Source organism: Lepus europaeus, chromosome 15 (genome assembly GCF_033115175.1).
Source record: "Lepus europaeus isolate LE1 chromosome 15, mLepTim1.pri, whole genome shotgun sequence".
Taxonomy (NCBI): domain Eukaryota; kingdom Metazoa; phylum Chordata; class Mammalia; order Lagomorpha; family Leporidae; genus Lepus; species Lepus europaeus.
Window position 1 is genome coordinate 43,384,263 of NC_084841.1, and position 26,604 is coordinate 43,410,866.

Sequence of the window (26,604 nt, forward strand, 5' to 3'; positions counted from 1 at the left end):
TTTTTAAAAAACATAAAATCATTCACCAAATAAACCAAACATCAAACACGCCACAAAGCAAATCAAATATAGCTAAGCCTTCCTATTAGCAGGTATATGAATATATTTAATTTAAAAAGTTTATTTGAGAGCCAGAGAGACAATGTAGAGAGGGACAGATACAGCGAGAGGGACTGAGGGAGGGAAAGAGAGGGGAAAAAGAGAAAGAGAAGGGGGAAGAGTGAGAGCAAGATCTCATTTGCTGGATCTCTCCCCTAATGCCTGCACTGACCACGGCAATGAACACAATCCAGGTCTCTCACATGGGCGGCAGGAATCCAATTACTTATGCCATCACTGGTGAACTCCCAGGGTCTGCATTAGCAGAGAGCTGGAGTCAGGAGCCAGAGGTGGGAACTGAACCCAGGTACTCTGTTGTGGGACATGGGTGTGTTACCTGTTAATCTTAACACTGCTCCCATAGTCTGTTAATCTGGGAAGCTAGGGGTCACAGGAACTCACAGACTTACAACACATGCACATTCAGAGCTCCTAAGTGCCTATTTAGACAGTATCTTTATTTGGAAATAAAGAATTCTGAGTTAGAAAACTCTGAGTGGCTTGAAGAACACAGCTTAGTAAATTAGTCTCTGTTCTTACAAACTAGAATAATCTCATCCTTCAGGAGTTGGGAAAAATATATAAATATCTATCTCTCTATCTCTATATATATACTCTACACTTCAGTTGGTTGCCCGGGTTAGTTTCCATCGTTGGTGAGACTGTCAGGGTGCTCACTCTCTCCAGCGCGTGTGCCGTGTCCCCGGTGACTTGGAATAGCAGGAAGCACTCGGTTTGTCCGGAGCGGTTCTCCAGATAGAACTGGGGAGAAAGAACGGAAAGTGAAAGTCTCAAGGTCTGCCTCTCACAGAGCCTCAGGAGAAATGGTGCCAAGTCCCCTGTGCTAGTTCTAACCCTAAAGTGCTTGTCTTGGTGACAGCAGGGCTCTGGAGGGAACCTGTGGAGACAGATCTGCTCGGGCTTAACCCATGCAGACCGGAATCTCAAGGACCTATAAGCACAAGATTGCATCAGGTTGGATCGCAAGGTGACTGGGCTGCGCAGGCCTGGCAGAGTAGCTGGAGATGGGTCAAGTCAGCACAAGGCTCTACACAAGCCCCAAGGCATTCGTTCTGGGCTTTGATGCAAAAGGAAAAGCACTGTGTGGTCTCGGATTGCTTTTAAGTAGGGCTGTGTTGATCAAAGATCCTTATCTTCCCTTCTCTCCCGGAAGGCAATGTCATCAGGAAAAGCAAAGCTCCCAGGCTGTGCCAGAGAAAAGTGTCCTTGGCTTCTCCAAGCCTCACCAAGATGCGAGACCGGGTGACTCTGTCCTTAACCACATGCCTTTGTGGCTACAGTTCTGCTTAAGCACAGAGTCAGGCTTGAATCTGATTCACTGAGAAAAAGGGATGCCGTCCAAAACTGTCACTTCACACAAGTCAGCGAGTGCAGAGGGACTTTTCCGTCCAGGAAGAGGTGTAGGTTTCTGGCACTGTTGTTGGACAAATCATCCCACTGTAGTTTTCTATATGCAAAAAGACTCCACAGTTCCAGAATTTTCTCTCAGTACCCTTCCAACTCTAAGCTAGGAGAGAACAGATATATAGGCCATGTACCCTGCCCAAATACCATGCACAGTGTTTTATGCGTGTGCTCTCATGGAATTCTCTCAATCATATTGGGCTGGCACTACCGTAATAGCCAAAGTGAAGGAAATAACACACAAACAGAAAGGTGAAGGAGCTCATCAGAAATAGTTAGGTCAGCTCCCAGATCAGCAGGGTGGGTGGAATAGGAAGAAAAAGGAGGCAGGAAATGACAATCCAGCTTGTTTTAGGAGGCAGCGGACTCAGTATCCTATACTTTTTTCCCTGGCTCTGCTACTTACTAGCCAAGTAAGGTTGTAGAAGTCATGTAACCTTTTCTGAACTCAGTTTTCCCATCTGTACAATGGGAATAATAGCAATAGTCATAGACCTTGCCTCAGTGAGAATATATGACTTTAGAATCTCAGGGTATTGGGCCCAAAAATACTTGTAACAAGCACCCCAGGTAATACTTGTGGCCATTCAATTTGAAGATCACTGGCCCAACAGAATATATGAATATTATGATTATGAGAGGTTTTTTGTATAAAATAGTATGAAGTAAATCAATAATATCAAAAGTACTCCTGAGGAACAGCATCTCCTTCCTGCTCAGGAAGGCCTGCACATGAGCACAGAGAAAGTGCACATTTCTGACTGTCCCACAGAGCAAGGAAACCAGGCAAGAGGCCAGGCTTAGGAGAACTGTTCTTTTCATTTTTATAAAATTTTAGGGGCTGGCGCTGTGGCATAGCCAGCATCCCATATGGGCACTGGTTCAAGTCCCAGCTGCTCCACTTCCAATCCTGCTCTGCTGTGGCCTGGGAAAGCAGTAGAAGATGGCCCAAGTCCTTGAGCCCCTGCACCCACGTGGGAGACCCAGAATAAGCTCCTGGCTCCTGGCTTTGGATCTGCACAGCTCTGGCCATTGTGATCATATGGGGAGTGAACCAGCGGATGGAAGATTCTCTCTCTCCCTCTCTCTCTCTCTCCTTCTGCCACTCTGTAACTCTGCCTTTCAAATAAAAATAATATTTAAAAAATAATAAAAATAATAATTTATTTGAGAGGCAGGCAGAGACGGCTCATCCAAATGACTGCAGTAGCTGGGGCTCCAAATCGAGGTCTCCCATGTGGGTGGCAGAAACCCAACAAGTTGTGCCATTGCTGCGGGAAGCTGGAGTCTGAAGCCAGAGCTGGGAATCAAAAGCAGGATCTCTGATGTGGGATGCAGGTGTCTTAATCTGTAAGCTAAAAAAAAACTTGCTCCTGCGGGAAGAATTTTTAAGACACCCTCTTAAAGTTATTAAATAATACATAGAGAAATAAACTGTTATTTTTTAATAGTTCAAACACAAAAAATCTGACCAGAGTATTCTTTTTTTTTTTTTATAAGCATTGCCAAATTGTATAACAATTTAAAGGTTGTCTCTATTTTCCTACAATTTCCAAGTTTTGGTGCCTTACAATCTCTTGAAAAGTGAAAGTAATATGAAATAACATTTAGTTGCATCTAGGGGTATTAACATTGGTAAAGAAAGCTGAAGCCGACTCATAGCACTTACATTTTTGGTCTGGTAGAGGAGCCAGGTTGTTCCGAGTGAAGGGAAGCTCCCTGATTTTGGGTTGGTTTGGGGAGAGATGCTGAAAGTTTTGTCCTGGAAGAGGACATGTTTTCATTATTTATTTGAGACTCAAACAAGAACAAACCATAAAATGCAATGGATAACAGAATCATACAGATTGTTAGGACTACATTTAAGGTGCTAACAATAGCAACGATTTTTACTGCTAAAAATGAAAAGGACAAAGTACCAGAAATCGCTTGTGAACAAACCAGTTTCAATAAAATTTTATAGTTTGTCATGTCATAAAAGTTGCAGAGATAAAATATACATATTCATCAAATCTGATGAATGAATGGACCGTGAATAGGATCTCTGTGTCTAGAGCAGTGTTTCTGAATCCTAAATCCCAGAGGAAGTATGTGTGCTTTCAGGTAATTGCTTCTGCCCTGGGCACACCCTGATCAATGGGATCAGAATCTCTAGGGGGCAGGGTGAGGCGCACAATTGTATCCATTCCCAGGTCCTTCACATGCGCAGTCAGGATAGACGCTGGCTGCCCGCCCTCAGGGGAAATCCTCGGGGGATTTCATTCTGTATGCACTGTAAGCAGTGGTGTCCTACAGCTGGGCCTGCTCTTGTGAGCTGAAGATCCCATTTAGGGAATTTCGTGAATTGGTGGGCATCACCCTGGTGTTTCGAAATTGCCCACGGTGGAAGCGTTTATACCATGGAAATCAGCAAGCACCAATTTTTTTCAAGCCTTCATCAACACACTACCCATTACAGGAGACACGTTTCAGATCTCTGAAGATAGGAGGGAGGATAGGAAGGTAATTGAAGTCCATTCCACAGGTTGGCTGAATGACATAATGAGTAGGAGTTTGGGTTCTGGGGTGAGAAGGATTAATCTTGCTTCTCTGTGTCCTCCCCCTTTTTTTGTTAGCTGTCTGACCTTGGGCACATGCTAGCACCTCTCTAAGCCTCAATGTCTTCCTATATAAAAAGGTGAAGGTAATTCAGTCTTTTCTAGTTATGAAGAAGATTAAGTTGGAGGATGAGTGGAAAGCATTTAACTTATAGGGTGAAACACTCAACAAACATTCGTAAAATAGAGACTTTAATTTTTTGCCTGATGGTCTCCTGAGAAAGTGTTCAAGTCACTACAGCAATGCTCATGGACTTTAAGAGACTTCGCTTTGGACAATGCAGTCCTTAGTGCAACGGGTTGGGAGAGGCAAAAATCAATGAGCCAGTCAACCAAAGCACTTGCCAAGATCTACCTGGTTTCTATTTAGGTAAATCGAGGGCAGCCATCTAGGCAGTGGTGTTTGATGGAGCTTCAGCAACGTTTGCAGCCTCCCTCGTAGACATTTCCGCATGTTTTTTAACTTCAGGAGCCATTATTTATAATGAAAGCATTCTGGATAGAATTACATGAAAACTCACAAGAACACTGGAGCAGAATTTCGTAAAAACCAGGAGATGAGATAATGGTAATTGCAGATAATGTTTATTGAGCACTTACTATTGTTAGGGCCTGGGCCAAATGCTGCAGGCATATTCTCATTCAACCCTGAACACCCCCTTCCTTTGTGAGACAGCTACTGTTATCTTCCTCCTTTTATAAAGAAGGGTCCTGTGGCTTGGAGGAGTTCTTCAATGTGTTCAAGGTCACATGTTGGAAATTTCCAGAGCCTACATTCCAACCCGTGCTATCGTGTCTGACCCAAACTATTGTGCTTCTCTAGTAGTCAAAGCAATACTGGTCGATGGGAGAAGTGGGCAGAGAAGGTGGGAAGTGACTTCAGAGATGGCGTGAAGGTTCAAGTTCACTCCACAGTGCCATTTCCCTTGGTTTGTGAGGGACAGGGTGGAGTTGGGCACAGCCCAAAGCTCTCTTATTTTTGCTGCAGGTACCAACAGGGAGCCTCCAGCCTCCAGCAACAGGGTTGGGGACCACTGTCCTAAAATAAAAGGGCAGGAAAGATTTTCACAGTTACATGAAGGAACCAGCATTCAACAAAAATTAATACCAGTAATAAATAGCGATCTTTGGCAATCATCTATTGGGCACCTGCTGTATTCCAGACTCTAGGGCTCACAGACAGAGAGATGGCAAGGGCTTCCAGTGTATGTGGGATGAGAGACAGGTAAACTTGCAATTTTACATTCATGAGTAGTGATGCGGGAGTAGGTGAGGCCATTGAAGAGGACTGAGGTATCCCCAGATGTAGAGGTGTTCTCGAATCACATTGACCTTGCTTACAAGTTGGCTCGGCTGATTCCTCGCTAGCTTGGTGAACTTAAGTTTCCATTTCTTCATCTGCAAAATGGAAATAAAAAGTCCTCTCCTGCATTGTTGTGGAAAGGGAAGTGCACACCAGGTGAGCGACTGAGAGACTCAGGGGAATTTCAAGTTAGTTCTTAAAAGATTACAGGAATCTGTCACGCAGGCACGTAGCACAGAGAAGCTAAAACAATAACACGGGCAAAGAAGTCAGACAGTGAGAGGGGATCAGGTTTTCAAGGAACTGAAAGAAATTCAAGGAATGGTGAAGGAGAGTGGGGGGGGGTGGGCTTTTGAGAGGGAAGACACAGAAGCTAAGAATGGGAAGTGAGGCCAGGTCCAGGCCTAAGGGCTTTGGGTTCCCAGTTAAGGAATTTGGCTTTTGAAAAATGCAAAGCCCCTGCTGGGTGTGAGAGAGGAGTCACGGACCAACCGGACCTAGCAGCCTGTCTGGGAGGATCAAGTGGAGTCTCAGGGGTGCAGGACCCTGACAAGGGAGGTCCCTCCACAGGCTCATTCACAGCCAAACCATTCAACTGCGGTGCATCCACCACTGAATTTTTGGGCTGAGATTTTTTTTTTTAAGGTTAATTAAGTTTTTTTTTTTTTTAATTTTATTTTTTTATTTTTTTGACAGGCAGAGTGGACAGTGAGAGAGAGAGACAGAGAGGAAGGTCTTCCTTTTTTCCATTGGTTTGCCCCCCCAATGGCCGCTGCTGATCCGAAGCCAGGAGCCAGGTGCTTCTCCTGGTCTCCCATGTGGGTGCAGGGCCCAAGCACTTGGGTCATCCTCCACTGCCTTCCCAGGCCACAGCAGAGAGCTGGACAGGAAGAGGAGCGACCCAGAATTCGGAGCCCCGACCGGGACTAGAACCTTGTGTGTTGGCGCCGCAGGTGGAGGATTAGCCTATTGAGCCACGGCGCTGGCCTAATTAAGTTATTTTAAAGGCAGAGTTGCAGAGAGAGAGAGATCAGGAGAGACAAAGAGATCTTCCATCTGCCTGTTCACTCCCCAAATGGCTGTAATAGCTGGGGCTGAGCCAGGCTAAAACCAGGAGCCTAGAACTCCATCCAGGTCTCCCACGTGGGTGCAGGGGTCCAAGCACTTGGGCCATCTTCCATTGCTTTCCCAGGCACATCAGCAGGTAGCTGGATCAGAAGTGGAGAAGCTGGAAGCTGAATAGGTACTCATTTGGGACACAGGTGTTGCAGCCAGAGCTTAACCTTCTGTGCCACAACTCCAGCCCAAGAGCTGAGAGGTTGAACTGAGACATGTACACACACCTATCTGAATAGCAATTTCTGAAATTGAAAATGGGTGAACTTCAATTTCTGGAATTAAATTCACTAGTTTTTTCTTTTTTTTAAACAGGTCAGGAGTCTTCTCCCTTGCTTGCAGAGACTGTCCGATCCCTTCCTTGTAAACTCTTGCCACATGAATCACAACTTTTTGAGAAACAGATGCAATTAACACCCTCCTTGGAGCTGATTTCATGGAGACAGCCACCATCTTGTAGATCCTCAGAGCACCCATTCAAGATGACTTGACTTTCTTGTCTCTGGATTGCGATCCCAGTAAGTCCCAAATACCTGTTGTTCTTCTTCATTCTCAACCAGGTTGATTTGATCTCTGAAGACAGACCACAGAGTGCATTGTTGCTGGGATGGCTGAGAATACTCTGAAGAAGGAAGTTCTCTCTTAAAGGGGAAAGGAAGTGAGCACTTTTTTTTTTTTCTTGCGACGGCTTATAAATAACCAGGCTAGCAGAAAACACCACAAGGCTTTCTGTTCCATTTTCTCTGAAAGCTTGCTTGCAATGAATTAAGCTGATGTGCTCCAAATTCCAACTCATTAGGATAAGTGCCTCATTCCCCATCTCTCTACATCTAGCCCACTGACAGGTCTCAATAAATGTTAAGCAGTAATCACTACAGCTAAATGCTCAGGGAGGGTTGCTGATGTCAGCAGAGGATAGTGGATGCCCGGAATTCACAGTAGTGCCGCTAGCCAATATCATTTCTACTCATCGTGGGGCAGGAAAAGAGACAATCCAAAGAGAAAGGGACTATCCAAGTTCAGGGCAGTAGCACAGAGGTGTGATTTATAGTATCCAATTGCTTTCCTACTTTAAGCTTTCACAGGAAAGTTACGGATGCTCAGAGGAGACATCCCCTAGGTGTGACCATCTTAGACCAGCAATCTAAACCAAATAAGCGAAGTGTAGTGAACTAGTTCCAAAACAGCATATCAAATTGGGTTAAAAATGTCACAAATAAAGATCGTAAGGCAGAGACATGTTTTTATCTGGGGGGGGGGGGAGGATGTAATTTATAAGAAAATGGCATCATAGATAACTGGCAATCATATTGACAAATAGGACTCAGAGGTTTTTAAAGATAGAAACACGCTACATGGTGATGGCTTCCTATCGAGGAAATCTGGGTTCAAGTTCTGAATATTCACTAATTACCTGTAAGACTAGGCAAATCAGTTAGCTTTTCCAGCCCCAAAGAATTGTAACTGGAAAGGGCCCCATCAGACAATACGGTCCCAGTCTCCGGAGGCACAGTGTAAGGACACTGTGGCCCACAAAGCCCGTGTTTCTTGTTTTGTCTGTCAGAGTTCATTTGGGGAGACAGGGGACTCTCTAGGTCACTCCTGCAGAGGGGACTCCATGCAGAAACCAGGTTTTACTGATGAAGGAAAATCTGAGAACTCAAAGAAAGCACAAGGTGAATGAACAATCCAGAGACGAGCCATGGCAGACAGAGGCGGCCACCCCTAGGCTGGGAGGATAATGGGAGGAGCTGGCATTGCCAAAGCCCAGACACTAATGGGAGCCAGTGCCACAGAGGGAGGGGCTGTGTGGAGGGCGCTGGGAGGAGAGAGGGCCTGTTGCCGAAGCTATAGGAAACTGGAGCATTGTGGAGGACTGCTCTTTTGCCCGTTTGTCCAGCTTCTAAACTTCTGTCCCCTACTAGCCAAAAGGCCCATGGCAAAGGAGCCTGGGAAGTGTAGTTCTCAGCTAGAGTGGAGCCCGAGGGAGGAGAGAGGCAGCCGATCGACACACTTACTTAAACTTTCTTTAAAGTAAAGGCCGCCTGCCTGCAGATTTCTCTCTATGATACAGTGCTTAGCCTATGATCAGACAATAGGAAAAAAAAATGTGTGTGCACAGGAGTAAATAACACTATGTGTAAGTTGCCGTCCTCCCAACTCCTTTGATGTTAACAGTTAATGTGCAACCCTATGAATTAAGTATTTCTTTCTAAGTATTTCTTTCTTTCTTTCTTTTTTTTTTGTCTGTAGAAACTGGTGTTTATTTTCCGTCAACCTCATTTCCATGACAAGCAGCCTAAGACCACTCCGTGGTTGTTCCCACCCACTCGGTGGCCTGAGCAGTGGGCGCCGCAGACCAGTCTTCAGTGGCGGGCCGAGCACTCCAGTCCTCAGTGGGGAACTGCTGAATGGGCACAGAGGGCACCTGCACGCCTTCAGACAGTCAGCAACCTCAGGCTGGGTAGCAGTGAACTCAGGCGCTGGGGCCGTCCATTCACCCTGAAACTCCTCCTTGGTCACAGCTTTTTCAGCGGCGGCCTGCTCTTCTTTTTCAATCTCTTCAGGATCTCTGTAGAAGTAGAGATCAGGCATGACCTCCCAGGGGTGTTCACGGGAGATGGTACCACGCATGCGCAGAACCTCCCGGGCCAGCATCCACCACATCAGACCCACTGAGTGGGCTCCCTTGTTGTTGCACGGGATGGCAATGTCCACGTAGTGCAGAGGAGAGTCTGTGTTACACAGAGCAATGGTAGGCAGGTTCACATAAGAGGCCTCCCCGTGAGAGGCTGGTGGTCAGCCCAAGGATCAGTAACCACCAGAAGCCGTGGTTCCCAGAAGGCTGCCTGGATCTGGTTAGTGAAGGTTCCAGGTGTGAAGCGGCCAGCAATGGGAGTAGCTCAGGTGGCAGCAGCAAACTTCAGCACAGCTCTCTGGCCAGTGTTCCTGGAGGACATCACACTGACATCAGCAGGGTTTTCAATGGCCACAATAGCACGGGCCACCAACAGAAGCTTCTCCCAGGTCCTCTTCAGATTGATGATGTAGATGCCATCACTTTTCCTTTTGTAGATGTACTGTTCCATCTGGAAGTCAAGGTTGGTGCCACCTAGGTGGGTTCCTGCTGCAAGGAACCTGAGGACGTCCTCCTCCTTCATTTGCAGGACATCAAGGGCTCCGGACATTGTGACAGCTTCCCCTTAAGTTACGCCGGGAACCAAGAACAACGCCATATGGACCCCTCGCCGGGTAGCGCGGAAAGTGAATTAAGTATTTCATCCCTCCCCCCCCCCCCCTTTTTTCTTTTTCAAGATGAGGCTCCAAGAGATGAAATGACTGGGAGGAAATAGCAGAGCCAGCTTTCAATCCAGACAGTACAACTTTAGAATCCCTCACTTAACTGTTGATGCACACTATGTCGTGACAAATTATACGATACACACTCAATCATCATTTAATGAGTGGTTGTCAGACAAAGGTCTTTCCATCTGAAAATCTATTCAATTTGTATCTAAACATGAGGATAATGTCAACTAAAAGTCATTTTAGAAAATCTATATCCCTTAACCATCATTATAGGCTGATGAGTCATGGGAGATTTATTGTGTCAGGATTCAGTTGTCTAGAATGGCTCCTGCTTTAATAAGCACTCAAAAATATTAATTGAATGAAAAAAAATGCTTTGGCGTAGGCATAGCTAATTTCTCAAGATTTTCTTGGAGAGTTTCCCTTCTTTTTTGCTGTTTGGTTGGGTACTGAACAAATCCCCAAACCACATTTATAGTCTTTCCTTTTATTTCCAATAATGCAGACATTTTTGGAAGGCACCGCGGCAGACTCTACTTGCTCTATACTATCTACTTTCTCTTCTCCCTTGGAAACAGAAATCCAACTTTGGGTGGACAGCAATGTGCCCGCCTAAAAGACTATAATTCCCAAGCTCTTTCAAGGATAGGATTAACGTGTGGGACAAGGGCAGATGACTTCTTAATGGGAGCAGATTCTACTGTCTACTTCCTTTTTCCCATTCCATCAGCCACTGAACGTGAAGTGACCTGGAGGATTGAAGGCACGTGTTGGGCTGTGGCGCACACAGGTGGGAGGAGCCCATTTCCTTGGTGGTCTTGAAGGTACCAAGTGTCTGGGAAGTTCCTACTTCAGGATTCTTTCCTAAGAAAGCAATAAACTTCTGTTACTTAAGCCACTGTGGTTTCTATTACAGGCAGTGGAACCCAATCCTAACCGATACAAAAGAGACATCCCAAGGTTATCCTTGGTACAGAAGAACAATGTTTTCAAATGTTCCAAAGAATTTTCTAAAAAAAGACATATGCTTGGCCAAGACAGGACTAACTGCAGAGAGCAAGCCGAATTGAGGCCCTGGAGACCACGACATTGTCAAAAGGTGGCAGACCCGAGTGTTGCCTTCCTTAGGCTCATGCAGGAGAAATGCAGAGACATTAGTAGCCAGATGCTCCAGTGGCGCTTTCTTCAGATACCAGGAAATAGCCTCAGTGTGCTTATCTGTTTTTGTCTGAGCTTCCCAGCTGTCATTGCCCACCAGCAGAGCCATATCCTGCCTCCAGGGCTTCAGGCAACATCGCATGTCAAAGAGAGCAGAGAGCATCCCAAACCTGAAAGACCACTCTGCCTTCCGAAAGATAGGTGCCTCTTCCCTACTTGTTGAAAACCACACTCCCCTCTTGGGTCTTGCATTTTGCCTGCTTTTGATAGACATGAAGATTGAAGAAATACATATTTCTTCTCTTTATCCTACCAACAGCAAAAACAGCAACGGAGACAGTGGTTAGGGAGATCTGATTCTGCGCAGTGCAATGCCAAGAAGTGCTGTGGTCTCCATGAACCTGGGCTCTGTGGCTTCCACCTGGCGTCCAGCAGGACAGCAGCCACTCGGATCCAGCCCATTCATGCCTCATGGGTTTTTGGGTTTGATGGTCCCAGATTTTTCAATTTCTGAAGAGCTGCTAACATTTTAGATTTTTACAAAAAACGTTGTGATTTTTAAATGCCGCCAATCCACCTACAAACAAACAAAGGTAATGTGGTCCTGAACACACGCTGGGAGCTGTATTTCAGTCTTTGCTTTAGAGCAATGATTCTTAATCTTTGGCGTGCATCAGGATGACCCAAGGGCTGTTCAGGAAAAATAAACTCTTTAGTGGGACAACTTTTTATACATGGCGGGGAGGGGAATCTATACGTATTTCATGTATATAAATGTAGACACAGGGATATATTGTGTAAAACATCTCTGGAAGGATTAGAAACAGACACGAAGGATGCTGGTGGCTTTGGGTGAGGGAGGCTGGGTAGGTGGGGGAAAGACTAGGCAGGAGGGAGACTCACTATGTAACCCTTTGCTTAGGGTGTTGAGACTTGAGACATCTTTCTACATAGACACAAACACCACGTTCCCATCTCCCCGCCTCCCTCCTCAGGAGATGTAGGGTAGAGATTGAATGCCTGCTTTCAAAATAGATAATCACCGGGGAAAAAAATCATTTGCCCCGCCGTTAAGAATCGGGGCCCCTGGGAATACTAACATTCCTGCTGCGGGCTAGCAGACGGCCCAGGTTTTTGCTAGAAGGGATGGGAAGGCACATTCTTTCACTTGATGACCGCTCTTGGGGTGGGCAAAGAGAATACTTCCGGAGCTTGGAAATCTCCATGGGGGAAAGGAGGCCCCAGTCCCCCCATGTGAATCTCACCTTGCCCTCTGGGCTGCTGTGCCTCAAGCTCCTAGCCTAGAATGGCAGGAATCATTTCCTGTGCAGAGCCTGCCGGGAGTGGAGGAGGGGAGACCGCTGACATTACCTGCTGTCGGACTGGGTCGATGTGGAAGATGTGGTGGCCCCGAGCCCTCCTGGTGACCAGGCCTGGCTGTGAGCAGTCTGTCTAGCAGCTTATCTGAAGAAGATAGGGTCCAAGCTTTGCAGGAGAATGCCTGATTAGCATCACCACCCCACAGGCCATCCTGCAATGCCTGGCAGCCGGTTCTGTTATTTAGTAGGTCCTGTTCGCTTCGGCTTTTCTGAGATCTCTGGGCTGTCGACTGAGTGCCTGAGCTCAGGCCAGCGTGGGACGTGGCCCCATGGGAGGCAGTCAGGAAGTTATTGCCCAGGGTGATGGGTGGGAGACTCTGTGTTCTGATTGGCGGCAGCCCCTTGCAGGCCAGAGGTTTCTTTTCCGGCAAGAGATATTTTGAATTCTCAGAGGTCCTCTTCTTAAAGTCGACCACAGCCACCTGATCGCCAGGCTGCCCTGGGCAGTTGGTATCCACGACGCTGTCGAAGGTGGTGATGATGTCATCGACTTCCGAAGAGTCCTCTCCCCTGTGCCGGTCCCGGCCCTGCTCCTTGGGGGGCGCTCTGTGCTCTTCTTTCTTGTTTTTGCAGAAGATTTGGTTGAGCACGCCGAGACGTCCCTCCTTCTTCTGTGGCCTGCTGTTCTGGGGGGGCAGGGGTTGTGGGGGCTCTGCTCTGTGGGAACAGAAAAGCACAAGAGGAGTACGTGAGGATGGGAAGTGGAGCCCACAGCACAGACCAAAAGAGCAGCCCCCCCCTCCCTGCCAATTCCAGCCGCTTGATGGCCGTGTCTGAGATCCAGCAGAGATGCTTCCGAAGCCCGCTCACATCCAAGGTGCTGGTCCCAGAATTCCCAGCGCCCTGTGCTCTCCTCCTCCAGAAGTGCTTCCGTACCATGGTCCATTCTCTGCCCAGCTACCACATTGCTTAGATTCTTCCCGCTCCCTCGGGGACCCCCCCCTTTCAAAATGTGCCCCTAGATCATCTATTTTCATCAAGGGATAAACTAGGCTGAAACTAGCCTAAAGTGTTACTGTTCTGTCTTCCGTAGGACTGGCAGTGTAAGTGCGTGCTCTGAGTAGGGAGATGTGAAAGACTTAGGAGGTGGCAGAGCATGGCTCAAAGCTTTCTCTGCAAGTGACCCCACGAATCTGGTCAGAGCACGAGCAGCATCCAGTCTCGGCTGGGCTTTTTTCTTTCTTTCTTTTGCTGTTTATGAGTTGTTTTCTTTCAGTGTTTTACTCAATTTCCTGTTGAAAAATACTTTTTTAAGCAGTCTACTAAAGGAAATCAAGGAAAGAGGCTTTGGGGTGGGCGCTAGCAGAGAAGAGGAAGTGTGCACACCAGAGGCTGGGTGTGGCCACGGAAGACAAGCGAGCAATGCCCAGCGGGCAGGCAAATTCTACAGGAAGGAGGCTGGCTGGGGCAGGCTGGCTCTGCTTAGGTGGAGAGTTTTCCTGAGGCCCTATTCTGTTTTTGTTCCTTGGAAAATTCTGTTATTCTCTTTTGAAGCCACAGTGGACTTAAAGCTTTCTGTGGTATGAATTAACAATGAAACCTGACCCGTGTGCAGGCCCCAAAGAATCAGATTGCAACATGACGCTGGAGAGTGACATAGAATCTGTGATTTGAAAAACATCACTGCTTATTTTGGATGCATATAATGAATGTCTTGTCTGCAGGGCACACAGTGCATAAATGAACCTTTATTTACATGGTGGGTTTTTATCTTTTTATTCTTTGACCTTCCAACAGACTTTGAAAAATTCTTTTAAATTTACTCAGTTTTGTTTCATTTGAGAGAGAGAGAGAGAGAGAGAGAGAGACAGAGAGATCTTCCATCTGTGGGTTCATTCCCCAAATGCCCACAACTAGCCATGGCTGAGTATGTTGGAGCCAGGAGCCAGGAACTCCATCTTGGTCTCCCACTTGGATGGCAGGAACCCAAGTACTGAAACCATCAAATGTTGCCTCAAAGGGTGCACATTAGTGGGAACCTAGATCAGAAATGCAGTAGCTGGGGTCGTAGGAGGTGTGTGTGTGTGTGTGTGTGTTTGGGGAGGGGCAGCATTGTGGCATAGCAGCTAAAGCTGCCACCTCCAATGCCAGCATCCTGTATGGGTGCCTTTGCATCTCTGTGGCTCCACTTTTGATCCAGCTCCCTGCTAATGCACCTGGGAAAGCAGCAGAGGATGGCCTAGGTACTTGGGCCCCTGCCACCCAGCTGGGAGGTCCAGAGAGAGTTCCAGGCTCCTAGCTTCCACCCTGGCTGTTATGGCCATTTGGGGAGTGAGCCAGCAGATGGAAGATCTCTGTCTCTTTCTCTGTCTCTTCCTTCTTTCTAACTCTGCCTTTCAAATAACTAATTAACCAACTAACTAACGAAATAGATCTTAAAAGAAAGGAAGGGAAGAAAGAAGGAAGGAAGGGAGTGAAGCCGCCGGGATTCAAACCAGGCACCTGGCATGGGTTGCAGGGCATCTCAAGTGGTGATTTATTGTCCACACCAGATGCCAGCCTGCCCCACAGGCTTTTAGCAATATTGGCACTGCTTCTGGACTTCTGATACTACTAGGGAGAACCCCAGGGAGTCCCCATCATGCTGTCTGCTTTCCCTACAGAATGTGCCCTGTGTGGATTACTGCTATTCTGGAATCTTCTACAATCCATCTGTTCCTTCAGTTACAGGCTGCGATCTAGGCCAGTGGGTCTCCAAGTGGGGTCCCCAAGATGCCTCCAGGGATTTCATGAGTTTAAAACTGTATTCATGGCTGGCGCCGCGGCTCAATAGGCTAATCCTCTGCCTTGTGGCGCCGGCACTCCGGGTTCTAGTCCTAGTCAGGGAGCCAGATTCTGTCCCAGTTGCCCTTCTTCCAGGCCAGCTCTCTGCTATGGCCCGGGAAGGCAGTGGAGGATGGCCCAAATGCTAGGGCCCTGCACCCCATGGGAGACCAAGAGAAGCACCTGGCTCCTGGCTTCGGATCAGCGCGGTGTGCCGGCCGCGGCGGCCATTGGAGGGTGAACCAACGGTAAAGGAAGACCTTTCTCTCTCTCGCTCTCTCTCTCTCACTGTCCACTCTGTCAAAAAAAAACAAAAACAACTGTATTCATAATAATGCCAAGAAGTCACTTGTCTTTTTCCCTGTGCCACGTTTGCACTGATGGAGCAATGGAGGCAGCGGGTACACCTGTGGGCCCCTTAGCACACATCAGGACAACACAGGCAACAGTGCAGTTGTAGTTAAAAAAAAAAAAGTCATTTATGCGGCTAGTGCTGTGGTGTAGTGGGTAAGGCTGCTCTCTGATGCTGGCATCCTGATGGATGCTGGTTTGTGTCACGGCTGCTCCACTTTCTATCCAGCTGCCTGGTAATGGCCTGGGAAAGCAGCAAAGGATGGCCCAAGTGCTTGGGCTCCTGCACCCACGTGGGTGATCTGTTAGAAGCTCTGAGCTCCTGGCTTCAGCCTGGACCAGGCCTGGCTGTTGTGGCCATTTGGGGTTGATCCAGCAGATGGAAGAACCGTCTTTCTGTTCCTCCCTCTTATTGTAACTCTGCCTTTCAAATAAATAATTTTTTAAAGATTTATTTATTTATTTGAAAGAGTTCCACACAGAGAGAGAGAGAGAGAGAGAGAGAGAGAGAGAGGTCTTCCATCTGCTGGTTCACTCCCCAGTTGGCTGCACCACCGAGAGCTGCGCCAATCCGAAGCCAGGAGCCAGGAGCTTCTTCCAGGTCTGCCACATGGGTGCAGGGGCCCAAGCACTTGGGCCATCTTCTACAGCTTTCCCAGGTCATAGCAGAGAGCTGGATCGGAAGTGGAGCAGCCGGGACTCGAACTGGCACCCATATGGGATGCCAGCACTGCCGACTGCAGCTTTACCTGCTACGCCACAGCGCTGGCCCCTAAATAATTTTTTTTTTAAAAAGATTATTTAACTTGGTAATGTCCTTGTTAAGGCAACAAGAGTTATGAATTTGGTTAAATACATATGCATTTTTTCCATTTTAAGCAGTTCTGCCCCATACTGAGATATGATGACTACCCTGTGGTAAAGGCACTTGGGCAATTGTTTGAATTGCCAGTTGAACTTGACCCTCTTGTGATGGAACGTTTTTGTGACTTACAGATAGACTATGATTATGCAGGGTCAGATATCTGTAGACATTTTCTCAAAAAATAAAGTGAAATGCACAGAAACAGAGTAGAATGGCGGTTATGAGGGGGACGGGGGGTGTGGGGGGTGTGGGGAATGGAGATGGAGATCAAAGGGCGCAGAGGTGCAGTTCTCTAAGTCCAGAGACCCAAAGTCCAACCTGAGCGCTGTAGTGTGCACAGCTGTGCTGAGAGAGCAGATTTCAGGGGTTCTTACCACACACAGACAGCTGTAACTCACAAAAACAAACGCTCAGTCTTTTTTTTTTTTTTTTGACAGGCAGAGTGAATAGTGAGAGAGAGAGACAGAGAGAAAGGTCTTCCTTTTTGCCGTTGGTTCACCCTCCAATGGCCGCTGCGGCCGGTGCATCTCGCTGATCCGAAGCCAGGAGCCAGGTGCTTCTCCTGGTCTCCCATGGGGTGCAGGGTCCAAGCAGTTGGGCCATCCTCCACTGCCTTCCCGGGCCATAGCAGAGAGCTGGCCTGGAAGAGGGGCAACCGGGATAGAATCCAGCGCCCCAACTGGGACTAGAACCCGGTGTGCCGGTGCCGCAAGGTGGAGGATTAGCCTGTTAAGCCACGGCGCCGGCAACGCTCAGTCATTTTTGAGGATGTGAAATGGTCCTGAAAACAAAAAGTTCGGGGAGCACTGATTTAGGCAAAAGGAGGACGAGGAGGACGAGGCCCGCAGGGAAGAGCAGAGGGCGGAAAAGAAGTCAAGTTCAGTGACTCCCAGGCTGCCGGTGAGGCCTGCTGCTGTCGTCCCACTCCCCCAGTGAAGGGCATTTCACTCTGATACGCAATAGCAAACATATGAATTGCATAAATTATTGTTATAAATTATGGTTAAAACCACTCCTATAATTCTTTATCTCTTTATAATTTATATGAATGTATAATTATCTACATCACAGGTATGGTAACTATAGAACGAGTCAATGTTGATTACAAAGTTATTGATTTTGCACATTAGCAGTTTTAAAAATGTCATGCAAATTGATAGATGCTTGAGAGGAAGATAGGAAATGACGCCTGGTGGCGCCCTCACCTGCTGTCGTGGGAGAGGAGTCTGACGCAGGCCGAGTGGCCGCAGTACAGGGCATAGGCCAGGGGCGTGCTCTCGTTGATGTCCCGCAGGCTGCTGTCCATGCCCAGCTCCAGCAGGGACTGGACACACTCCGCCTTCCCTGCAGCCGCAGCCCAGTGCAGAGGCGTCCTGGAGAAGCGACATGGGAAAAGCACGCGTGTCCGAGGCCGGCCGTGGGACAGCTCGCGCAGCCAGCCACAGCTCCTGCCAGCTCAGAGCTGGCTCGTGGCAGGACAATCTCCTCGCTATTTACGATACGGAAATGGTGCATGGCAGACAGGGCTCACGGATGATGGTGTATGAGGGTCCGGGCCTCTCCTCTAGCCCTAAGAATTTCTTTGCTTTCACCTGGCCCGGACTTTCTGAGAATTTCCTGGAAGAGGAAGCAGTAGGTCAAAGGGTATGGTGGGTTGTTTAGGCTCTCCGGAGCGCCTGTGTGTGTTCCAGGAGGACTGACTCAGTTTCTCCTCCCGCCAGTTGTGTGCCTGTTGCTTCCCCAATGCCGAGGACCGCCACCATCTTTAAAAGATTGGCCCCAGTTTGATTTGCAAAATGATGTCTTGCTGTTATTTTTCTTTTGCATTTCTTTCATAGTAAGTTCCAGCTTCGACATGTTTGCTTGCCATTTGAGTTTCTCCGTTGAAATGACTCATTCTGCCCTTTTCCTTTTCCTAGTAGGTGTTAGTGTTTTTCTCACTACCTTGAATGAGCTTTCTATATATTAAAAGGAACAATCTCTTATGGATTCTCGTAATACAAACACTTTTTCCAATTCATTATTTGACTTAATTTTTAGTGATTGTTTCATAAAAAGATTTTTAAAATATTCACATATAATTCCTCATCACTTTTTTTCATGTTATGCTTAGAAAATCATTTTTTAAAAAAGATGTATTGATTTACTTATTTATTTGAAAGTCAGGGGGCTGACATGGTGGAGTTGCAGGTTAAACTTCCACCTACGACACTGGCATCCCATATGGGTGCTTGTTCAAGACCCATTTACTCCACTTCTGATCCAGTTCTCTGCTAATGTGCCTAGGAAAACAGCAGAAGATAACCCAAGTGCTTGGGCCCCTGCACCCACGTGGGAGACTGGGAAGAAGCTCCAGGCTCCTGGCTTTGGCCTGGCCCATACTGGGCTGTTGCAGCCATTTTGGGAGTGAACCAGCTAGTAGTTGGTTCTCTTTCCCTTTCTCTGTCTCTCCTCCCTCTATAACTCTACTTTTCAAATCAATTTAAAACATAAAATAAATCTTTAAAAAGAAAGACTATCAGAGTTGCAGAGAGAGAGGGAGAGACAAAGAGAGAGAGGTCTTCCAAATGGCCACAATGGCCTGGCCGGGCCAGGCTGAAGCCAGGAGCCAGGAATTTCTTCTGGGTCTCCCATGTGGATGGCAGGGGCCCAAGCACTTGGGCCATCTTCTTCTGCTTTCCTGGGCCATTAGCAGGGAGCTGGATTAGCAGTGGGGCAGCCAGAATACAGACCGGTACCCATAGGGCTGTACCTGCTACGCTACCACACCAATCCCAGAAAGTCAGTTTTTTTAAAGGCCAGAAGATAGACAAGTATTTCTGACTATTTAAACCTTTACTAAATTATAAAACAGTATTTTCTTAAGAAAATGATAAAGAAAGAGTCAGACACTGGGAAAAAGTATCTGCAAATCACATGTCCAACAGAAGGCCTATAACAATTACACATAAAGCCTGGGCTGGGGTTGTGCTTAAGCTGCCATCTGTGATGCCGTCCTCCCTTCTGGGCGCCGGTTCAAGGCCTGGCTGCTCCACTTGCAACCCAGCTCCCCGCTAATGCACCTGGGAAAGCCATCGCTGCTGCCTCCCCAGGCACACTCGCGGGAAGCTGAGTCGGTCACGGAACCAGGAATTGAACCCAAGTTCTCCAGCGTGGGACATGAGAGTCCTAAGCACTTGGCCAAACACATACCCTACTATTTTTTTTCTCCAAAACTCTTGAGTAGAAATGAGAATTTGCATGATTCATTTAAGCAGTGTCTGCTAGTTTCTACCTTCTAGAAGGCAAAGGCTTGGGTTTCTCTTCGATGAAGGACTCTGTGTTTGGCAACCTGTCCCAGGGGGGTTTTAAGTGTTCCTGATGTATAGAACACAGTTTCATCTGAAACAGAAGTTTGAGAAGCTGCAGGTTATGCGAAGCAGAGAAAAAGCTTGCTACAGGAATCAGTTACACCTCCGCAGATATTTACCCTAAAGAAACGTGTCTTTTCCGAGTATAGGTTGACGCCGCCCTATGCTTCTTTCTCATTATGGACTGTGGACTTGCCACCAGGAGTCCAGAGGAGAGCCTGGAATTGGCTGAAGGATGACTTCTCCTGGCTCGCAGCAATCCTGGAAGAAGGGACCAGGCCATCCTACGTGTGTTTTATTTGACGTAATAAACCACGTTTTGGATGATGTACTTATGTGACACTACTTTGCAGTGATTTCTCCCTGGGGGCGGAGAGTGGGGGGAAGGGTACAAAGGGTCAGAGGACATTCCTAAGTGTGGGGGTCTCTCATGAAAAGAATGGCTACTCCTTCTGTCAGTCACTGTGGAAGTGGGCCAATCCCGGGGCAAGAAAGGAGGGCGTTGATGGTCTCTCCCCTGTTTTGTGTTGGGCATAAAGCCTGGGCAGAAGGGTACTCCTGAAAGAGCCAAGAGGTCCCCAAGGCAAGGAGGCATTCTGGGAGAGGGGGACAGAGAAGGGCTATCTGATATGTGGGGTTATCTGTGAAGGGGCTGGCACCGGAGTCTTTGGAGAGCATCCACGTAGACCGTGTGGCCTAGAGTTCCCACCGTGCCCTTTGTCAGTTAAATATCCTCCTCTTCATGTTGTGCTATGGGCAGAAATCTTAGAGCACTTACTAAGGATGTGTGTGTGTGTGTGTGTATTTCAATTCAGCAATTAATCAGACCATGCGTTTGAACGTGACAGATAAGATTTGCTGTATTCAGTGTGAGAGAGGTCTCCAGACAACATTCATTTTGAAATGTGATGAGGTCCCAGCAGATTACGGCCTCCCATTTAGAGACTGCACTGCAATAAATTTAGCAGATGGAGGGCTGGACATTGATCTAGTTGGGCTTACTAACGCGCAACAGTTCACTTAGAAACTTTTCGAAACATCCTTTTACACCAATTGCTAAGACCAACCTTTTTTTTTTTTTTTTTTTTTTTTTGACAGGCAGAGTGGACAGTGAAAGAGAGAGAGACAGAGAGAAAGGTCTTCCCTTTTGCCGTTGGTTCACCCTCCAATGGCCGCTGCGGCCGGCTCACCGCTCTGATCCGAAGCCAGGAGCCAGGTGCTTCTCCTGGTCTCCCATGGGGTGCAGGGCCCAAGGACCTGGGCCATCCTCCACTGCCTTCCTGGGCCACAGCAGAGAGCTGGCCTGGAAGAGGGGCAACCGGGATAGAATTCGGTGCCCAAACCGGGACTAGAACGTGGTGTGCTGGCGCCGCAAGGCGGAGGATTAGCCTGTTAAGCCACGGCACCGGCCAAGACCAACCATTTTAATCCCTCCGACCATCAACATGGAAGAGGTCCAGAAGAATAGGGGGAAGACTTCTATTGTTCTGCTTTGAAATGAGGGGAGGGGAGCAGAGATGCCCTCTGACTAACACACCCAGAGCATCTGGGGCCGATCGGTCACAAGCTTCATGTTGATCTAAGCTACAGTTCCTTGCTTCTGTCCATGATCCAGGACAGTCCAGCAAACATCACAGACTGTTCTCAGCTGTCACAGTGGGGTGAGGAGGGTCAGGGCCCATGAGGAGATAAATTCAGCCAAGACCAGCAGTGGGCTGATGTGGTAGCAGGAGATGATGGGGACAAGACGCAGCGCTCGTTGGGGTATCGGCAGCCAGGGAGTGATTAACAGATGTATAAACATTCCCCAGAGAGTTCCCAGAAATATGCAGCGAGGAGAACTTGATAAAAGACTGTCCTCCCTAAAGAGGAATGGGCTGTGCATGAAAGCAAAGTGTGACCTCATAAACGCATGAAACTTGGGCCATTGAAACCATGCATGCCGCTGCTGGGTCATGCGGTCTGTGCCACTGCTCTTAGGTCAGTCCTACAGCATCTTAAATATCATGGATTTATGATGAGTGTTAACATCTAGGAGGATTTGTTCTGTATCCCCCCTCCCCCATCTGCTTATTTTATTTATTGCTATTTTATTTTTCTTCCCTTTCCACACAAATTTTCTCTAGGAAAACCTTTCACTAGGAAAGAGAAGGAAGAAAGGGAAGTCACAGGGACTGCACATGCTTCAAGTGCTGAAGGCCAAGGAAATTCTGAGAAACTCAGCCGTAACAGACACTGACTCGTCGACGTGAATGCACAGGTACATGTTGGAAACAAGACGGAGGGCACCACTTGCCCAGCACTTGAGGCCCTGGAGGTGAGTGCGGGGGCGGGAGTGACTTCCCTCTGCACTCTCCTAGGACCCTGTGCTTTTCCTCCTCCACTTGGCGTCCTTTCTTCCTTGAGGCCTGGGGAACTGGACTGTCTTTGGTAAGCATGTGGTGTCATAAATGGGAAAGTTTTATTCAGAGTTGGAGTGTTGTTTTATTCAGAGTTGGAGTGTGCCAAGCTGAAACCAGGAGTTGGCGCTCAATCAGGTCTCCCGTGTGGATGTCAGGGGTCCAAATCCTTGCGCCATCTCCTCTTGGCTCCCAGGGTGTGCATTAGCAGGAAGCTGGAAATCTATTGGGAACAGAGCCAAGACTCGAACCCAGGTCCTTCCATGTGGGATGTAGCTGTCCCACACGGCATTTTTAAATTTTTTTTTTTTATTTGACAGGTAGAGTTATAGACAGTGAGAGAGAAAGACAGAGAGAAAGGTCTTCTTCCCATTGGTTCACCCCCCAAATGGCCGCTACGGCCGGCGTGCTGTGCCGATCCAAAGCCAGGAGCCAGGTACTTTCTCCTGGTCTCCCATGGGGTGCAGGGCCCAAGCACTTGGGCCATCCTCCACTGCCTTCCCGGGCCATAGCAGAGAGCTGGCCTGGAAGAGGGGCAACCGGGATAGAATCCAGCGCCCCAACCGGGACTAGAACCTGGTGTGCTGGCGCCGCAAGACTGAGGATTAGCCTAGTGAGCCGCGGCGCCGGCCCCCCACATGGCATCTTAACCATTGTGCTGAACCCCCCTCTCCCTGCCAGGAAGATCGCGAAGTGGGTAAGATTTCTTTCAGCCCTCCTTTTGGAAACATTCTTTTCTTTTTTTTATGACTCATTCACCTCATTTCACATCTGCTTCTACTTTCTTACCTGCTCAGGGTCAATGCCTGCTCTTGGGAAAAAGTCTTGTTTCAATGATTTATGCTTTAATTTTAACTAAAGTCATGTTAACCACCTCCGGATTCCAAGAACCATGTGGAACCCAAAAATTCTTTCCCTGTGTTATAAGAATTTCAGGTATCAACGTGTAGCAGGTATTTTCTTGGGATACATAGGTGGCTAATTTTGTACTTTTACTGAAGAGGATTTAAAAAAAAGCATAATATGCAAGCCCCACACGGGTAGCCCTCTGTATCCATGAGTTTTGCATCCACAGATTCAACCGAGCATGAATCAAAAAATTTTGAGGGACTGGTGCAGTGGTGCAGCAGGTTAGACCCCCAGCCTGCAGTGCTGGCATCTCAGTCAGGTTTGAGTCCTGGCTGCTCCACTTCAGATCTAGCTCCCTGCTAATGTACCTGGGAAAGCAGGGGAAGATGGCCCGAGTCCTTGAGCCCCTGCATGCATGTGGGAGACCCAGAAGAAGCTCCTGGCTCCTGGCTTTGGACCAGCTCAGCTCTGGCCATTTGTGGCTATTTGGGAAATGAACCAGTGGATGCAAGACCTCTCTCTCCCTCTTTCTCTTTCTCTCTCTCTCTCTTTCTGTTTCTACCTCTCTCTGTAACTCTTTCAAATAAATAAAATAAATCTTTAAAAAAATATTTGGAAAGAAACTGCCCCTGTACTAAACACAACATCATTCCCCAGGCAATATGGTATAGCAACTATTTACATAACATTTATACTGATTTAGGAATTATAAGTAATCTGGAGATGATTTAAAGTATATGATAGGATATGAATGTTTTTAAATACCATACGATTTCATATAAAGGACTTGATATCTAAGAAGGTGTAGGTGGGGATAGGACAGGGAGTTCCTGGAACCAGTCCCCCCACTCCAGACACTGAGCTATGACTATACTTATTTTCAGTAGTCTTGTTATTATATTTTTCTTATATTTCCATTGACTCAGTGCCTATCCAAAACAAAAGTTATGCATTGTAGGTGAAAGCTCTAAGTCTGGAAGAAGATACAAATCTTCCTTTAGGGGCCAGCATTGTGGTACAGGGCGTTATCTGCCACCTGCAGCACTGGAATCTCATGTCTGAGTACTGGTTGGAGTCCCAGCTGCTCCACTTCTGATCCAGCTCCCTGCTAATGAGCCAGGGAAAGCAGCGGAGAATGGCCCAAGTGTGTGGGCCCCTGTACCCATGTGGGAGACCTGGATGGAGTTCCAGGCTCCTGGCTTTGGCCTGGTCCAAACCTGGCTATTGTCATTTGGTGATGGAAGATCTCTCTCTATCTCTCCCTCTTTCTCTCTCTGTGTGCCAACTTTCAAATGAATAAAGAAATCTTTTTTTAAAATGTTCTTTAGTTGCTAACTAGCTCTGAGACAAGTCTTGTCACCTTTGAGGACCTGGCTTTCTCTTTCAGATTAAAGATTTATTTTATTTATTTGAAAGACAGAGTTACAGAGAGAGGTAGAGACAGAGAGAGAGGTCTTCCATCTGCTGGTTCACTCCCCAGATGGCCTCAACGGCCAGAGCTGCACTGATCTGAAGCCAGGAGCCAGGAGCTTTCTCCAGGTCTCCCTTGTGGGTGCAGGGGCCCAAGCACTTGGGCCATCCTCCACTGCTTTCCCAGGCCATAGCAGAGAGCTGGACTGGAAGAGGAGCAGGCGGGACTAGAACCGGTGCCCATATGGGACAGACAATACATCTTTAATGATGGAAAGAAAGCACAAGAAAAACTGTTAAGGCCCCGTCTAAATCTTTGAGCCCCATAGTTTCGAATGCTCAGCCTGTGTGATTGTCTTCTCTGGGCAATAAGGTCTTGTTGACTTTACGACATGATCCGGGAATTAAGAAAGAAATGAATATCCACCATGAAGAATAGAAAGGGCACGTAGCTGGCAGCTGATTTTCAGGAAGCCGTGTGAGAACACTGCAGACAGCAAACAGTGGAAAATCTGACAGCGTTGCTCAGTTGCTGCGACTCTCTCCATAACAATGATTTCCCCCTTGCGTCACCAAGATACATCGGGCTATGCTGATGGTCGTAAGCCCACATGTATTACTGGAAGTAAGGAGACAGTTGGATAGGCTAACCCCTGAAGCATCTGCATTTCGAGACCAACATGTGGAAAAGGGGACCGGCAGTGCCGTGCACTTCCAGGGTTGCCATGGCTACCTGTCATCCACATCCAGAGCCTGCAGGTTGCACTCGGGGACCCTCGCCAGCTCGCTGATAATGTCGCTGAAGCCTGCGGCCGCCGCGATGTGCACACAGGTTTTCCCACTCTCGTCATCATGGTTGACGATGGACGGGCCCTGGGGGTGGCTCAGAATGATGGAACACAGAATCCTGTTTCCACTCTGGAAGGCAACGGCACAGAAAGCGCATTATGATAAAATCCACCATTCCTGCCTGTCTATGCACAATTAGGTAAAGTGCAAAATTGAAATAAATAAATAAATAAATAAATAAAGCCAAGAGAAAGGAAAAAAAAGAAACAAGAAAATACATTTTATACAATGGACTGCAAATATAGTTCCTGCGGTAAGTTTTCCCTTGTGTCAAATCCTGCAGGGATGTTGGGTCTCCCGCCAGAGCTCAAGTGTCTCTCACAGTTAGCAGAGGAAGGGGTGGGGGGGTTTAAATGAAGAAGACGTGCAGGTATGATCGACTGACACCAGGGCAGGCGCGGGGCACGGGGCCCCCTCCACGACACCTTGCGCAGCGAGTCTGCTCACTTGGCTCTGGTTTCGCTGTTGAGGCTGACTATGGAGAAACCGAGTTAACGTAAATGAAACGACAGAGATGAGTCCTGGCTTCTTCCTTTCCTCCAGGTGTCTCTCTCCACTGCTCATGGCGATTTTTATTTTAATAAATACCGTGGTGATTGGTGTTTAGTGTCCTGTTGGCTTGAGTGGATTTCTCTGGGTGGGGTTGGGGGTGGGGCCTACCTTGTGATTGGCACATGCTTGACCCTAATCTTCCCCGAGTCTGTGCCCAGCCCTGCCAGGTGCGGAGGGTGGCAACAAAGGGGCCGGGCAGCAGATCCCTGAGACTCTGTCCCAGGGAGCCAGGGAGGTGGAACTGTGAGCACTGCGGGGCACCGTGGACCCATCAGACTTCCCCAACAAATCAAATTCAAAGGTAAAGTGAATTTCCAGAGGGCAGCCGCAGAATGGTTTGTGGCTGCCCGGATCACAACCCCCAAAAGTGGTTCTTTTCTTTCTCTTCCTCGTGCATCCTCATCCTCCCTCAGTCCTGTGGTCCAACACCGACTTTTAAATAAGCCAAGGTCAGTGGTTTAAGTCCTCTGGCCTGCCCGGCATCAGGAGTCTGCTACACGACTACACTGAAGCTTCCAGGCCCACTGGATCAATCTTCCAAGGTCCTTTCACCTGATGCCGGGTGTGGAAGACATTCTCCATAGTCAGGAGACACTCTTCCTGAAAAGCCCTAGTCATCCCAGGAGGCCAGCAGAGGCCAGCGGCCTCAGCTCAACCGAGCTGCCTTTTTGTTTACAGTTTCCTGGAAGAGCAAAGGAGTTCAGGTTGCCAAGGTGATTCCAAAGGTAAACGCTCGCTCACAGCTTCCCCTCTGCCTGGAAGAGGAAACGTGAAACAGCGATGGCCAAAACAAAGCCTCGCTCTTCTCGCTCTCTTCTTCCTCCCTGCCT

At 47.9% G+C, this 26,604-nt stretch overlaps 1 protein-coding gene and 1 pseudogene across 1 annotated transcript in view; both read right to left on the reverse strand.

Moving 5' to 3' along the window:
- Positions 1–739: 739 nt before the first annotated feature.
- Positions 740–26,604, reverse strand: part of ANKRD55 (ankyrin repeat domain 55) — an 86,737-nt gene continuing 60,872 nt past the window's right edge. The window contains exons 6-10 of the mRNA XM_062212081.1: positions 25,107–25,291; positions 17,571–17,738; positions 12,379–13,043; positions 3,194–3,286; positions 740–861 (exon numbers count right to left, since the gene is read on the reverse strand). Of these exons, the coding sequence (XP_062068065.1) occupies positions 740–861; positions 3,194–3,286; positions 12,379–13,043; positions 17,571–17,738; positions 25,107–25,291 (1,233 nt within the window). The remainder of the gene's footprint in view (positions 862–3,193; positions 3,287–12,378; positions 13,044–17,570; positions 17,739–25,106; positions 25,292–26,604) is intronic.
- On the reverse strand, positions 8,794–9,788 carry LOC133774156 (small ribosomal subunit protein uS2B-like; annotated as a pseudogene).